The sequence below is a fragment of the Papilio machaon genome, chromosome 26 (assembly GCF_912999745.1).
Source record: "Papilio machaon chromosome 26, ilPapMach1.1, whole genome shotgun sequence".
Lineage (NCBI taxonomy): Eukaryota > Metazoa > Arthropoda > Insecta > Lepidoptera > Papilionidae > Papilio > Papilio machaon.
The window spans coordinates 3,427,428-3,445,875 of record NC_060011.1 but is presented as its reverse complement, the minus strand read 5'-3'; the positions used below and the strand labels follow the sequence as shown (position 1 = coordinate 3,445,875).

At 33.3% G+C, this 18,448-nt stretch overlaps 1 protein-coding gene across 3 annotated transcripts in view; it reads right to left on the bottom strand.

The window, feature by feature from the left end:
- The window catches only part of LOC106715178 (RNA-binding protein fusilli), a 67,029-nt gene extending 51,331 nt beyond the window's left edge, over positions 1 to 15,698 (bottom strand). For all 3 annotated transcript variants that reach the window (XM_014508422.2, XM_014508407.2, XM_014508414.2), the window contains exon 1: positions 15,005 to 15,698. In XM_014508422.2, the coding sequence (XP_014363908.2) occupies positions 15,005 to 15,133 (129 nt within the window). In that variant the 5' untranslated portion in view covers positions 15,134 to 15,698. The remainder of the gene's footprint in view (positions 1 to 15,004) is intronic.
- Between the last annotated feature and the right edge of the window lie 2,750 nt (positions 15,699 to 18,448).

Genomic DNA, 18,448 nt, shown 5'->3' with positions numbered 1-18,448 from the left:
TCACCTATTTACTTCGGCCGACACCGACTGCGAAATAACAATAATTATACAATATAGACATGTTACAAGAAAGAAGAGAACTTTCTTTAGAGTTTAGAGACACGCAAAATACGCGCTTGTCGTGGAGTTGCGGAAAACTGAGCCCCTACTACTAACTACTAGAGTTTAGAGAGTTTTCATGACATTATTTTGTTTCTTTTTAGTGCATTTTGTTTGAATTTTTTTATGTTACTTTTGAGTGCATTTTTAATAGATTGTTACATAAGCAAGATTTTTAGTATTTGCTATCGATTTTCAATTGTAATTAAACCCCAATTAGGAAAAAAGTGACAGTTATGTTGTTACTTTCACTATTACGTAAATTCATTAAACAAATGACGAATTGTTTACAAACGGCAGGAGTAAGCACGCAACAGTCTAATCTTCTAATGACTTTAGCGTGGATTTCCACTCGTACAAACTTTCACAAAACGGAGACTAACAATATCGTTAGTAGTTCGGCAGTGGAAACCCAAGTCCTAATTGTTGTTCATTTAAACTTTTCGAAAGGTGTATTAAAACTGTGTTATTATTAAAAAATAAATATTAAATTAGAGAGTCAGTTAGAGTTAATAATGATTACATATAAAAGAAATATTTTCTGGAAAATTAGGTACAAGAATCTAGACTCTTTACACAGCAGTCACATCAATGGTACTCATTAACGTTTATCACATCCGAAGAGGCAAAATTTATTTCAAGCCATTTTGAGCTACAATCACAAGTTGCATGATATATTTTAATTCGCAAATCGCGTGCAAGGTGAATTTAATGATACAAGGAAATCGTCGTTGTTTCCGTTTCTGTTTACACCGGCTTTATTACAAGCCTTGAAGTAACCTTCAAAACGCTGTTGCTAAATAAAACCGCAAAACTGCGAAGCTATAATGGCGTAAACAGAGTTAAGGACCACTGTTGTAACACCTATTAATATGTGTATTTTTTTTTAATAAGAGTGACTGGGATGACTATATTTTTGTGCAGGGTTTTGCCAGTGTAAACTGACGGTTAATTTTACAATTTTACTTATATTATAAATGTGAATGTTAGGTGGATGGATGTTTGTTAAAAGCTATCTCCGGAATGGCTCAATAAATCTCGTTGAAATTTGGCATTAATATAGAACATAGTCTGGAAGAACACATAGGTTACTTATTAAGTATTTTTTAAAATCCGCGTAGACGGAGTTGCGAGAAACAGCTAGTATATAATATATGTCTACTGTACCTTCCGAACTCACAGATAACGGCAAATAATTATTTTGTGCGCCTGTGCATGATTCACAAAATATTTTTAAAAACCCACGAAAAACACTTTCGTATTGCGATCGAATCCGATAATCGATCTCGAACCATTTTAGCTTATCTATGGCATAATTTATCAGATCACTAGCTGTCGCCCGCGACTCCGTCCGCGCGAAATTAGAAAAAAACTTAATTAGTAGCTTATATGTTTTTCCAGACTACGTTCTATATCCATGCCAAATTTCATCCAGATCTGTTGGGTTATTTTGGAATCGAGTATGAAACAATTGCAATTGACATTGACCTTGAAAAAGAAATAACTAACTGAACTATTTAACACGTATTACATCAGCATAAGTTGGTAAAAGCGGCCATTTTTGTAAACGTCAATCCTCTGTATGGAACTGTACGAATAAACTGAGTACATTAGCACTAATTATCATACAACAAAACTTCATTGATACAATGTTAAGAGGCAACGCATAGTTCCACTCATTGAACGGTTGTGATTAGACGGGTTGGTGACCGCATCATAGGAATATTCTAACAATTTATATACCGAACTACAAAAACATAATTTCATCTCTTTTATTCTGTTCGTCAATAATAGATACAACAATAATTATTGATAAAGTGACGGAATAACAGTAAAAAAAAACAAGAAAACCTTATGAGATACCACACGAGTGTAGCTTCGTTGCGATAATTTTGGCTCATCGTCTTTAACTTTATTCCACTTACTAGCTTTTGACCGTGACTTCGTCTGCTCAGATATAAAAAAAATGTATCTCATATGTTACTCGAGACTAATTTCTATATCTGTGCTAAATTTCAATAAGATATGTTGAACCGTTGCGGAGATATAAAATGAATATGTGAACCAAACTGTATACTACCAGGGGAACAGTATACTTTTCCAGGATCATACTCGTAGGTATGTCTCTATATCTATAGCAAATTTATTGAATTCTATGCAACAGTTCTGAATATACCTTCTTACATCCATCCATCCCATCCAAACACTTATAGTAAGAAGTAGGATTTGGAAAAACATAATTCATTTAATTGTGTATTTAAAACAAGTTACACGTAAAACATAAACAAACTGCTTTAGTGATTATCAATTCACTTGTGCACATAAACAACGAACAGCTGACGGCTGTTACATTTTGTCAACGATTTAACGGCTTCGAAAACGTGTATAGGACGCGAATAAAATAATCAATTCAATAGTTTTACGTGAATTCAATTTTTAATTAGCTCAACATAACATCGACAAGTAAGTAATTCGTGATACGAAGTAACTCACAGTAGTTTAACATAGGTACAGACAAAGATTTAAATTCCTATCCCACTTAGAATCGAATAGCATACACTTTTATATGTCATTTATCACTTCCTTTTTTTTCTTTTTTTATAGTATATAGTGGCAGCAAGCAAGCGGCCACGTGATTTCTTTGCAAAGAGAAACGACCACTGCCCATAGAGTTCTTCAAGAAGTTGTTGAATTGAAGCGTAAACAGAACAGAGGTGGGGTTTAAGGTGCAGAAAGAGAGTATATCCCTTTTCTATACGTTGCGTTCTTATGGGAAAGGGAAAATATTAAATTTATCACATTACAATGTAGGAATTGCATTGTTGCGCATTAAATGACATTATCGAAATGGGTAGGAAATAAACGTCCCTGACTGTACGTAATAACAGGTTGCAGCTGACAAAATAACAGAAAGTACAATGTAACCTTTTCTTGTAATTAAATCCATGCATCTGATTGTCATATCGTAAACAACTTAACAAGTATATTTTGTAATATATTATCTGTTGTCTTATCTATTTGTCGAGCGATTGAGATTAATCTTTGTTATCGACACCTTGTGTGAGTCTTTGCATGATAAGGATTTAGTTCAGCAATAAACATATGATCGCAGACACGTGTCTTTTGGCAATTTGACTGCGGGCACTAACTGACACACTCACTGTTGACAGCGCCAACAAATGTCCACTAAAGGAATCTTAGTGATGTGTTTTAGTATACGTATCTTCACTAAGGAGCTGCTTAATTAACAATTAAATTGCGCTGAGTACGGCATTCTGGCCATGAAATAAATGAGTGTGGTAGGAAGAAATTTATCTCCAAATTTATACACATGTGTTGGGTCGGTTTACGGTGTGTCGAGAATTTTATTTGATACTAACGGTTGCACTCGACTTCGTCAGCGAAGAAATAATTACAAAAGTAGTCTAAAATACTTTCCCGTCACCATCACATGGAACAAACGCGGCTTTATGGACCGACATGCAGACAGACGAAACATTTAAAAATTGATTTTTCGTAATATATGGCATTCAGACAGTGCATATTTTTAATATTGTATGTATAAAATTGTTAGAAGCTTATCTGGGCCGGTAAGAGAGGCTCTGCTATCGCGGTTAATTCTGTTACAAAATATATAAAACCTACATAGACAATTATAGTACGACACGGATCTTGTGACACTGTTTTGACCTTGACAGGAGGGTGCTAGTGCGCTATCATAATTTATTATGACTTATTACCTGGTCAGATAACTTTGTCGAACTTTAATTAAAAATGACGATCGGTCAAGTAATTTTCGAGTCTAAATAAGGTTTTCCATTGACGTACAATGTCGACCAGAAAAAAAATCTACTGTGCCAAGTGAGGGCCCAGATAAACCAGTTTCGTATAGTGAAATAAAAACAATAGGGTAACCATGAATTTGTCAGGTATCTTTTAAATGTTTTACAAAAGAAATATACAAGAAAAAAGGTAATTATAGATAAAAAAATAATAATTGAGACCACACAGTCATATTTTTATCCTCGTCATCTTATTGGGAATAGATATCCAATCAGAATTTGATTGAATTTTCAGCTTTTGAAATTATCGGTAAGCGTGGTTGTTCTAGTGATAATGTAACCAAACTGTGTATTTAAAGATGTAAAATACCCGTACGTTTATTAAAACTTTCGCTGTTAAAATAACCAACTAGATGCAGAGAGATGAACGTCTGTGGCTCAGGGGTTAAGTACTTGACTTGTAATCTGCAGGTAATGGGTTTGAATCCCGCCACGTACCAATGTATTTTTCGATTTTCGATTTACATATGTACATTTATCGGACGTTCTTACGGTGAAGGATAACAACGTGATGCAACCCGAAAAGCGAAAAAGATATTTCAAAGATATGTGTAAGTTCCCGGGACAAAATGACGGCGATGCCGCTCGCCACCCGTCACGTTCCGTTTCCCGAAATGGCGAAAAGTGAATTGCGGAGGTTCATTTGGTCACACCAAATGGAGGTCCGTGATCTCTATCTACCTCTCTGGCTCACAGAGAGATTGTCAACATAAACAAAAATTGTCACAATAACAAAAATGAGTCCTTGACATTTAATACGGAAAACCCTCGCATATGAACAATATTCTGTTATTTACAATCTGATATCAGAAAATTAATTAAAGCTTAAATTGAACTGTAATTTTAACTAAACGCACAAATAATAATAAAATTTATTTTATTACAATTAACGTGTAATCGTGAATAGTATTGTTTGGTAACGTATAATCGCAAAGTCAACAAACTTTTTGATATATTCCACCAAAACGAGTTGCAGACATGTAAATTGGAACAGGTATGTCGCAAACGTAATGTTGTTGACATCTTGTCTCAAAGAGCAAGCATTTTATTGTATTTTTTAATTTGCAATATCCAATTTATAGGACAGTATATATTTTTTAATAAATAAAAAAGGAAACACACCAGAATTAGTTCTATAAAATAATATGTGCGCATTTTACTGAGGTAGTGTTTACCTTAATTTAAAAATTAATTTTGTAATCCTTACAAGAATTCTGTATGTTATGTTCGAATGGAAAAATTTAGACTACAACACCTATCAAAAATAATCTTTAAAATATTTTCTTGACCTCCATCACTCCGTACATAATCGTTGGTTTCTGAGGACAAAATTCTGTTTAAAACAAATTGTTATCTCTGTGTTGTCAAAGTTAATGACAGGATATGTGTTATACAGAAATTTTTGTCTCAGAAACCAACGGTTAGAAAAGTCCCGTAACTCATAAAAACCGTTTTACACTACAGGAGCGAACGCGTGACTCAAGTCTCACGCAACTATTTCTCTCTCTCTGTCTTAATAAATAAGATACAGAAAAAGAGAAAGCGAATTGAGTGGTGGTTTCAATTTTCCCTATTAGTCTCTTCTACTTCGCTCTGTCCTCGATATCTCCGTCTATGATTACTGCGGTTCTATTCTCGGTACCATTTGGGGTTCTGCCTCAACTGCAACTAGAATAAACACTCGCTCTGCTATTTGTTTAATAGTGTTAACTTCCAAAATATAACTAACACGTTTTGAATGTTTATGAGGTGATAAGAAATCAGACGATCAGTTTTTTTATTTAAAAATAACCATTAAATCTTATAGCGTGTAAATATTCACATTGTGATGAAAACAATCGTCAAACAATAAGTACATTTTGAGCAATCAATCATTAATGGCAATCTCGACCTTGTCTTATATAATTATAAGGTGGAATATTGCAAAAAATTATATTTTATAGACATTAAGCACGCCATCTGACGACTATTGATTTATTTAATTACTAAATAATGTACTTTATAATAATTTAATTTTAATAATTATTTTTAAATTGATTAAGATATTTATTATTAACTGTATTATTATGAATTTTCTCATGAATCATGTACGATCTTGATAAGACATAATTAACCTAAAAATACGATGGTATTATTTTTAACAATTATACAGTTGAGGTTGTTTATTTCGTACCCATTTTGACAATAAGTCTTTTGACGTTAACAAAGAAATTAGATCAAAATGTCATAGCACCAAACATATATATGCTAAATTATAACTCTTATGTGACAGTTTGTTTTTACGATATTTGATCTACCAGTGGTAGAGCCCGCAATAATATCTTTTGCACGAATGGATCGACTCAACTGGTGAAATACCTACGACACAGGAGATAGGTGTCAAGTGGAAGTAATTTCCGCGTTTATTCAGATGATTGTGCGTGATGGAGGCCTAACTTTAGTACCTCTTCCCTTCCCATCCTATTCTTAAAAGGAAGGGATGGGGAAAGGCGGTGGTAGCAAAGGAGACGCATAGGAAATATTCTTTTTCTGAGCGCTGAGCGTCCCCTCTTCTATCTGCAAATGTCTATGGGCAACTGTCATTTGGCTATTTTGGCGAAATCAAGTGGCCGCATGATCGTTTGCCACCTTTTGGTATAAAAAAAATATCTTTAGTGGGAAGCTAATTTAATTCTTTGTCTGTACATAATGTGTGAGGGTAATATATGTGTGCGTTTGTTTTTATGTTCGTTGTATTATGACCGCCTGTATCCTAAACGGATTTGGCAATTACGAATTATAATAGTTGTTACGATTCGAATTGTTTACCGGAATGTTATAGGAATAAAATCACTACAGGTACTATACGTTATCATTTTCTATATAAAACACTTAAATCTTTTTCAAGGTAAACATTCACAAAGTAAACAAAGCTGCTCGACTTTTAAGACAATATATTTAAACTATATAAACCATATAATCCGGTTTTTCTTGTTAAAGCGGATAATCCCGGTATGTATCAAGCATACAATGTATTTAATTCACCTTGGGGAAGCATTTTGCATTGTAGATTATAAATTAAGATGATAGAAATGTTCATAATTCGCTTGTTCGACTTACTAATCTTACTAATATTATAAATGTGAATGTTTAGATGGACGGATGGATGTTTGTTTGAAGGTATCTCCAAAAACGTATCAACGGATCTCGACGAAATTTAGCATAGATGTAGAACATAGTCTGGAAGAACACATAGACTACTAAGGGTGTGTTCCGATATGCACTGCGACCACTGTACAGTGTGACGTCAATTCAGTATACTGTGAAGCCGTTCCTTTATAGCCAGTTATACTGGTTACGATTTAAAACGGAACGCAATCTCGTATACTGTCAGCCGCATTTTTTGACGCAACATTCAAATGAGTGTATTCAAGTTTTCTAGTACATAAAAAGACTGTTTTGGAGTACTGTCAAATTAAAAATATTTTAATTAATATTAATTATAAATTGTATTTATAATGTAATAAAAATAAGTACTTTTTCATAAAAAAGAATATGTTTTTCATTATCAACACAGTCTAATAAGGTTAATTTTTGCAATTCTTCCATTGTTTTATTTATTAATCCAAACTAATTACAGAATTTTAACATTTTCTGATTAAACTGTAGCTTTGTTTATAAGATGTCAGGCACTCGGGTGGTTTTGACTGATCACGTGATCAAAGTACTGCGAGTACCTTACCTCGAAAACGCCAGTGCTCACAGTAGAATATGGCGGCGATTTATGACGTCATATATTTCCCTAGGGTACTGCGGCAGTATACTGGCAGTCCATAACGGAACGAATATTTCTACAGTGATAGCACTGTGCAGTGCTCGCAGTGTATATCGGAACATACCTTAAGTAAGTTTTTTTAAACCGCGGGTACGAAGTCGTTAACAGCTAGTACTCCATACAGAATGAAAGAACCAAATGTTGTCCAATTAAATTTTTAATATTTCTGAGGGTGTAGGAAATTACAGACGGCGACTGTAAGTATTAAGAAATTGAAAATGAATTGTATAATACTGTTATAAATAATATTATGTGGTAAAAGTTGTATCATCAGAAATATTTTGGAGTACAATGTGCGTATACATTGTTACAATATTAAGCAATTAATTTGGAACAACGGTTAATGCAAATCTCTTAAAAAAATATCTTTATAGATAAACTAATAACACATACAAATCTTAGTCTTATTTTTATTGAAACATACTTTATCGTGACTCCAATGGCCTCGAGAGACATACATATGTTGAATAAAATATATAACTGAAGTAAATATACATTTCGCAACAATGCGCGTTGCAGATAAAAAATACGATAAGAAAATCCATCACAGAATACATAATATGCAACTATATCATGATACTTAATAAAATATTTTAAAATTAGAGATAATCGAAGATAATTCGAAATATGGACTTTAAACTTCGATCGATGATTAAGTTGGCTACGTAATTTCAGTTTAAAGTGTAAAATCAGACTGATTAGTTAAATCTGAAAGTATGCCAAACAATTTATTAATTTACTAGCTATCGCCCGCGTATACGTCCCCGCGAAATAAAAAAAAAAACGTAATAATTAGCCTATGTGTTCTTCCAGATTATGTTCCAGCGATACCTTCAAACAAACATCCGATCATCTAAATATCCGTATTTATAATATTAGTAAGATTAACTTTGAATTTAGTTGAATCATTGTATTTGATTCAATCAAATCTAAAGCTAAGCGTATGATTTATAGTTTCTATAATAAATATTAAATCGAAGATAAGCCAAAAGTATTACAGTATCAAAACATAAACTATATAAATAAACAAACCACTTTAGAAAGTGGCCTTAATACTATTTAATATTTATAATGGAAATATAAATTTATAGAATGTTTTTACATAAATCAAAAATGTATAATTAACAGATATATATATATTTTGAATTTTATCAAAAAGTTGAAAATCAATATGCGATCCTTCGATATAGCCATAGTTATAAATATAAAGGCGTGAATACACATGCCTGTAAAATGGAGCAGTAGCTGGCATGCTTATTGGTTCGTGCCTGTCACTTAACCTATATGAAAACATTACTTGCATGCCACTTAACTCCAACACGTATACATATGAAAACACTGGCTGTCACCCGCGACTGCAGATTATGCTTTACATCTGTGCCAAATTTCATCAAGATCCGTTGGGTCGTTTTATAGATACTTTCTAACAAACATCAATCTAACCATCCATTCAAACCTCCATACATCTAAACATTCCCATTTATAATATTAGTAAGATAAGATTTGATGTTTATTTTCGTAGCCCCCTCTTGTCCCCACCCTACACTTGCATGCCGAATACATAAGCTTGCATACAAGCTTATGTATTCGGCTTAACACATATTTTTAAGCTAGTATAGACTTAAGATGTCGAATAATGACGAAACATTTTTACATATTCTAAAGGTTGATCACAAAAGCAGGATCAGGATGTTGTGATCAACCTTTAGATTTTTTATTTTTTGATTAACGTCAAAATTGAACATCATTTTTAAATGTCTTTCACACTTACGTATTCGGTGAAACTCGAAGTTCCCTGATTGAAGTTCAGATATTAAAACCTCTAACACACAGATTCGAAAGCGAACCATGAGCGAAGCGATATAAACTTGTTGTAAACTGGAATACAGCACCATATGACTTTGAAATTCTCCAACACTTAAAACCAATTCAGAAGCATAAAATTATGTTCATATCAGTTTCACATCTTCGCTTCGCTTTCGTAGTTGTGTGTTACAGGTTTTAAATTGGTCAATTGACAACTGTTTGGGATGACGTCCGTGAGCATTGGATTGCATCATTTATAAAACCATAGATCTTCGATGGATAACGTCATGGCTAACGTGGACATTAACCAGAAATGTGGAAATTTAAAGTTAAATTAATCAAATGTTACTAACATGTCCAATCATATTAATTAATTAACTAAAATTACTTAAAATTCAATAATTATTAATTAATTGTTTAATTATGAAAAAGATAATTCGAATGATAATTTAAAAATTCAGACATGTAACAATAAAGTGTTGAAAATCTTAAAAGATTATTAATAATTAATAACATACTAATGAGAAATGAATACATTAAGAAAGCCACTTCGTCATTAACACTTTTATCATTAAGTTACTTTTATTTTTATGTAAAAAGTTAACAAATCGATATATAACTTGAAATAAATGAAAAAAAGTAACTTGAATATTTTTCTATATTTTCTCTCAACAATTTACACCAAAGTTTTATGTATTCAGGTACACCTTTCCATGTTCAAATGTAAGAAACCTAATCCATGTACCAATATAATACATAATGAGGGAAAACCCAAGGAATCAGTCTCTAGTGTGTGACTTAAAACTTACGTCATAGACAGCCTGACTGTCATAAATTGTCGTTTTATGAACGCAACAATAAGCTGACCAAAGGTCTAATTATCACTGTCATGCGTTTAGAATTATTAATTTAATATCGGTTATATGTACATGTATATATATGAAATAGATTTTCAAATAACGTTTCTAAAAAAGACAAATTTTAATAACCTAATAATTGTTTGAAGTATTTTGTAATAGAACTTTCTTTGAGGTACTTTATTAAGCCTAAAAGTTTATTACTTACTATAACTAAGCGAAATATTCGTTGAAAGTTGTCACAGATAAGTTTTATGTTAAATAAGAAATGTAAATCGAAAGTTATGACAGAATCGAATGAGACATATCATAGCGAATGCGTGTGAGTGAGAAAACTATATACTGTTCATTTACGACTTCAAAGTATTGCGCATGCACATCATTTCGTTTGTTTCAGATGTTTATTATTATTTTAATCAAAGCTAGTCGATGCATTTCACTCATTTGATTCTTATTTTCCTCTTACTGAAGACTTAATTTCGCGTGTAAGTGTAACAACTGGAATATTTTGGTTTAAAATATCAAAAAGTCATTCTAGAAACAACCTTATACCTACCTTATTCTGTATGATATTTTAAATCAATCTTTTGACATAAAAATTATAATAATAAAGCAGCATTGAATAATCAAACGGAATAAATTTAAGGTATGGCTTTTACGTGACTTGTATTTTATTAAAAGTATATTTGAATTTGGTGAAAGTTTCTTCATATGTATTGCGCATGCGCAACTTTCAGTCAAATAAGTGTCTTTTTAAATTTAAACTTCATAATAAAAAATACACTCGCTTGACTTCGCTTGATCACTGATTGATACATTCAATTATTTTCAATTATCTTCATTATTTTATTGGGGATATTAAAAACCAACAATTGATTTTACATATTTTATTGCGAATTTAAAATGTGACTTTAAATAAATAAAATAATATATCTATTTATCTATGATTCTCATATTTGCTATGAATGAACAATTAATATGTAAATTATTAAACAATAACGGAATAGCTTAATATTAATTTACCTAGCATTTAAATTTTACAGACAAAAAGAATTAAACGCGTCCAATCTCGAAAACCCTGACTTAATCATTGAGTGAAATCAAAAAAAAATTGTATATTGTTTATTGTTTCATAATATCAAGGTATTAATTTCAAGTTTGTATTTAACCCTCTAAAGACCTTCTATATTATTATTAATTAAATTATCATATCTATATATCTGGTAGCAATTACCGCCATCTTGGATTATTAATATTCAAATTCGTCATTATTTTTTTATCTGTACCTTTTCGACATTACAAAAAAAAATAAGATTTCTGTTATATCGTTCTAGACGATTGGAAGGCGATGTTTTTTCACTGGCAAATGTACACCGCCGATGGTAATTTGACTAGGCAAATCAAATCATAATGATTTGGCAAATTACGTATCGGAATTATTTATTCACAAATTGACGTGTTATATTTAGACATTTTGTAAATGTGATTTCATTAATCTAAGATGTATTATTATTTAGTTTTTGTGCATTCGATATGCAATTTCGAGGTAAATGAGAAACTGACGAAGTACACGATTTGCTTGTAACATATATATTATATACGTATACGAAGAACATTACACATAAAAACCTATATAAGCGAGAGTACAAGAGACCGCGATATTTTTCTCACATGTAGAGGTTTCTCTCTAACCTGAGATTCTTGCTTATGGAGGTCCTCCGTTTGGACTGAACAATGACTCTCGCTTATAGGGGTTTCTCTATTACCCAGTTCTCGCTTATCCACCGTATGTAAATAAACACGCGATCATATTAAGGAAAATAGCTCGTTGTGAAAATAAAAATGCATTATCATTATGACCGTAGCGAAACGTGATTTTGTGAACATTAACTAGTTTTATTGACGTTCACATTGTCGACTTATGACGTTGTAAGTACAGCCTTCTATTTAACTGCAGATTTCTACTAATTAAATACCCTAAAACTAACTTTAGTATTTAAAAAACCAATAAACCCGTCAGATAGGTTCTAATGGATGAAATAGCGCCATCTTCGGACTACATTTTAAAACAAAAAATATATTTTTTTAATCTTACTAATATTGTGTCTATGAATTAGATGGATGGATGGATGGATGTTTGTTTGAAGGTATCTCCGAAACGGTTCAACGGATCTTAATGAAATTTGGTACAGAGGTAGAACATAGTCTGGAAGAACAGATAGGCTACTTATTAAGTTTTTTTTAATTTCGCGCGGACTGAGTCGCGGGCGACAGCTAGTTTAAAATAAATAAACTGCAATGTAATGTGTGTAAAAATATAACACCTTCTTATTTTAGAATTCGAAAACATAAAAAACTTATGTCGAATGAGATTTGAACTCGTTTTCACTTAATTAGAATTTTATTTCTTAATATCACTGCATGTGTTTTGTACCGATGGAATATGACACTCCGGGGAAGAGTATGAATCGAAAGACATCTAACTAGTCATAAACGGTTCAATCATTTAGCCTCTAGGCTCTCACAATGGAATTTATTTACATACATACAAACCCACAAACGCGCGAAAAACATTACATTCTTGTCAGCCGGGTAAAAAAACATATCTTGATCTCTATTTAATTCAAGAAGAATGAGCGAGATGACAAATATCTGTGCGATTAAACTTAAGGCATCGGAGGTCGTGTTACGTAAGACTCGAAAGAAAACTTAATCAAAAGTCATAATTAAGCTATCAACATAAACAGAAACATAAAAAAAATTATCAAAATCAAAATCGGACCCACCAGGGGCGGAATTTCGCAGTAACACACATAAAAAAATACAGTCGAATTGATAACCTCCTTCTTTTTGAAGTCGGCTAAATTACGAACGAATAACAAGACCCAGTCCCAGACCCAGTGGGCATAAAAGACTTTAAATGAAAAGATCTCAATAGCTTAGGTGAAACAATGTCAATAAAGTGTCACCAGATACTAGTCGTACCTGCTATATCTGTTTTGTTATTTATTTTTCTGTTTATATAATTTTCATATTTTCTACCAGACCTGACTAAAATACCAATCATCGGGTCAGATAAAGTTGTCACGATTAGTATTTAAGTAACAATTATTCCTTATTAAATATACAAGAATGCTTTTGGTTATGTATGACCATTTTATTCTGACCGTAAATAAATACGTAATTTGTACAAGTTAATTTACGACATTATTTTAAGGTAAAACACGTTCTAGATTGATGTATAATTTGTTTAATCGATTAAAATAAATGTATGGTGAAAGGATTTGTGATATGTCACCTATAGTATATGAATTCAGTCAATCTATATATATAAAAGAAAGTCGTGTTAGTTACACTATTTATAACTCAAGAACGGCTCAATCGATTTGACTGAAAATTGGTGGGCAGGTAGCTTAGAACCAGGAAATGGACATAGGATAATTTTTATCCCGTTTTCTATTTTTTATTCCGCGCGGACGGAGTCACGGGTAAAAGCTAGTAGATAATATTATACGATTTGACATAGTGCACTTCAATGAATTGCGAAGTGGTATGTTTTCGACTTGGTAGTCGGAAAAAATGTAGATAATAAATATTTAAGGAAAAAGTCTCTTCTTGAAGGGCATAAACATGACTTGTCGCTCTCACTGTCGGTTTCTGAGACCAAAATCTATATACCTACAAAACATATTGTCATCCCTGTCATTATCTTTGACAGACTTAGCGTATTCCTTTCATTAATGATTGGTTATATTTTACTCATAATCATTAATGAAAGTACAAGAAATCATTTCTGATGTAATTATTAGAAAATCAATTTTTGTTAATCACTGAATGACGCAGACATTAATGATCACATATCTTTTACCAATTTAAAAATTATTAGACATCATTTTCTTTCAAATTCAAATTAAATAGATATACGCAAATAATAAACTCACGCCTAGTTTACATTATTCCAGTCAAAGTATCTAATCCAGTGCCGGATTACAACTAGATTTTACAGCTGGACTGGAATAATGTAAACTGAGCATTATATACTTGTTACTTGCTCTATATCACAAATGTAAAAGGGACCTACCTAATGCCCAATTCGGAAACCCGCGTAGATATTATGTTCTTTGTAGCACAAAGTCTGAAATCGCTATTTGTTTGGAATTCAGTACATGCGACAGGTTTTTATCCTATCGTTTAACGAATCTAATAAGCTTATTGTTGTAAGCTCTGACAATACTGAACCGATTTGAGAAATTCTTTCACTGTTGCGAAGCTACTGGAAAACGTAGGCTATATTTATTACTAGATTTTTTTAAATTCAGCGCGGACGATGCCGCAGACAATGGCTAGTATTAAATACCTACTTATTACAGAAAACACATCTAGTTACGATTCGACCACAAGTAATTTAATATTACTTACAACTATCTTAATATTACCCAAATCATAGAGTTAATTACTTTAAATTAAGGAGACTTGTTGAGAAGTTAAGACTAAATCACATGGACCGCTTGTCTGATTCTTAGGTCCTAAGATATTCAAACTGTTAACAAGCGATAGCATGATAACAAGATTTCCTTCATCCTTACCTGGTTGGTGAGAACATCAATAACAACGTAGGCTAAATAGACGATCTCCTCTTCATCTGAGCCCAAAGCGGCGCCGGCAAGGCCCGCCGTCCGCACGTGCAGGGCGCACACCCAGCCCCCGCTGATCATCGCGCCATACACTGAGACGCCACAGAGTAACACAACCCACCTTCCCCCTTCACTAGTCCATCCAGTACGCGCAAACTCAGTCGCAGAGTTGACTTCACCTATGCATACTAATACACGCTAACGGTATTGCCGACTCTAAGCGTTCTATGTTCCCTGTTTCGACAAAAATCACTTGAAAACCCGACGTTTTAACTTAACCGACGCAATAAGTCGCGTGCGGCGCGAACCGACAATTTACCGCTACTTCGTCTACGTAAGCCGTTTCCGACTGCAAGTGAAAATCTTAAGGAATTAAAACGTATCACAACAGGTACACGACTAAATTCATTGCCGAAAGTCAACTCTTGCCTGATAGGTGTCAATGGACCGAGCGATTCTTATTTTCACATCCAAGAAAAACTTTGAAAAGTTTTCATTTTCTCAACACTGTTACTATGTAACTGTACGATTATTTATAACTTCAATGTTTGTAATATGTTGAATTAAATATATAAAATTTTAAAGACACGAAAAGACATGCGTGTCGTTTCGGTACGATGGATTGAATCAACTGAATGCCGCGCCGCCGCGTCTTTCCCCTCTGTTGTCACTGCGCAGGTAAACCAGGTGAGCGGGCGCGGCGTTGCCACACCGTGCATTATCATCGATGATGAGATAGCCTACCATTGAATTTTACGCATCGCTGCCAACACAATAAAAATACCGAAAAATTAACTTCTTCCTTAACCATTCGAAATTATTTTTAAAACTTCAATGAACATCACAGATTGTAAATTGTTATTATGTACACATTTTTTTTAATTTACCATTATTACTGCCAATTAGTTACAAAGAGACAGATAATTTTACTTTCAAGTGCAGCCGTTGCCGAACGAACGAAATTCACGTATCTACACATATTTATAAACTGACTACCTGTCGCCCGCAACTTCGTCTGCGCGGAATCATTATCCATCCATTCATCCATCTAAATTTTTTAAATCTTTCCTGTCATAAGAACCTTCTTCTGACAATACAACAAAAAAAAAGTGAAATCGGTCTGTTTTTAGGGTTTTCCCGGAAATTATTCGATTTTTTCTCGCCTTTTAAACCTTCCCTAGACCTCTACGAACATTTCAAGACTAAGATAAGATAAATCCGTTCAGCCGTTCTCGAGTTTTAGTGAGACTAACGAACAGCAATTCATTTTTATATATATATATATAGATGTTTACATTTTAAACCAATGGAAAACTACGTATGATTTAAAAAGTAATTTCGACAAAAATAAAAGACCGTTACGAAATACTTAAATCGCCGACTATAATACTTAATTTTGCACGAATTGGCCGGGTCGACCGGTGAAATACCACGACCACACAGAAGACAGGCGTGAAGTGGAAGTAATTCCGCGTTTCGCCTGATGAGTGTGGTACCGGAGGCCTAATTTTAGTCCTCTTTTCCCTTCCCACCCTTTTCTTTTTAGGAAGGGGAAGTGGATTTGGCGGAAGAGGGGACGCATAGGAAGGAGAAATATCCTCTTTCTGTGCGTCCCCTTCTCCGTTGATTGTAGGTAGGCAACGCATCTTGCATTTGCGGATGTCTATTGGCAACGGTCGGCTCGCTATTGCGGCGAACGCAGAATTTCCTCCACTTGACGGCTATCTTCTGTGTGGCCGTGGTATTTCACCGGGCGAGCTATCCTATTCGTGCAACAGATATTGTGCAGGTATCTTCTACCACTGTCATATTGTACGGTTGGGTCGCGAAAATCGCATTGCGCGCACTTCATTAAAACAAAGTTGAATCGCCGACGCGAATCGTTTATTGGGTCATTAGAGGCATAGAGGCTACATGTAAACTGTAAAGATTTGCTCCGCCATCTTGAAAATTACAGCGACTTTTCTCACTGCGATCGTGAAAAATAAGTTTGCGAGCGTGTCTGTACTGAAATTTTTTTGCAACCTGTCCTTGACGTATGATATGACAGATAAAAATGTCAGCGACGCGCGCTGGTTACAAACCTCTATGACATTGTATTCCGTAAGTCGCCTAGCCACTAAAATCGTCAGTTTTTGGAGAATTACGTTGGCTTGTGTAAGAAAGGGCCTTATAGTTGTTAAGTGTGTAAAAACAAGTGCAGAAACTACGTTATAATTCATTTTAGGTCTCCTTTTATTTACTGAAAACGATTTTACCGAAAATATGCTTGAAATGTTAAGAATTTTTGCGACAAACAAGTATAATTAAGGTAACTAAAAACGGTAAATTAAAAAGCATGTTACAATTACGACTGAATATAAGGCGGTTGTTGAGAATGTGGTTACTTTCAAAAACGTAAACTCCAATCTGATTTGGAATTATTTTGCAACTTAGCTTGGGTTTCTATATTGTTCTGTACAGATGAAAGCGTACGGTTGAACTAGTTGTCAACCGTGGGTCCGTCCGCGCGGATTTAAAAAAAACCTTAATTAGTAGCCTATGTTCTATTCCCGACTATGTTATACATCTAGTATGCTAAATTTCAGCGAGATTCATTAGACGTTCTGGAGTTACCTTTTAACAAACAAACATCCATCCATCCATCCAAACATTCTCAATTGAATTGTGACAAAATATTTAAAATTTCTAATAAGTATGGAAACTGTTGAACATAATATTCCTTTGCAATGAATTTTAAAAGTAAATTAGTTTTTTTTTTTAATTAATATAACCTTGTCTGTGGCATAAGTGACGTCTCTGCCACGGTCCATGACCAGCTAACAGTTGGCAACCCATTATTTAAATAACCTTTGTATAATTTTATTATAAATTTATTATAATTATAAAATGCATATTATATTTTTAATTTATTCGTGGATTGGCAAAGAATCTTAGTAAGATCTCAAGATCTAGGTACTATTTCCTTATTCTGAGTATTTTAGCAGTGAAATAACAAAAAAAACTAACGCTATTCTCTGGTGTTATCCAGGTTTTTGAAATAAAGAATGGTAATAAAAAACAATAATAACAGTAATTGTGGCAATCGATGGGGGTGGCCTAAGTCCAGCAGTGGACAAACTCAGGTTGTCGATGTTAAATAAAAAACATCGACAACCTGATGTGATGTTGAATAAAAAACAAAACAAAATATCAGTTTATGTGTAGAAAAAATAATGAAGCCTTAGGAAGTACTACTGAAGGCAAAAGTTTATCGAACACTCAACAAATTGTGAAAGATTCACCGTTAATCCGACCAATATTGTAACTGTAACGTAAGTTGTTATTTAGACATTATAACATTGGAAAATACAATGCAAGAAGAAACAATATTAAATCCTCAAAGGAGACCAAAGG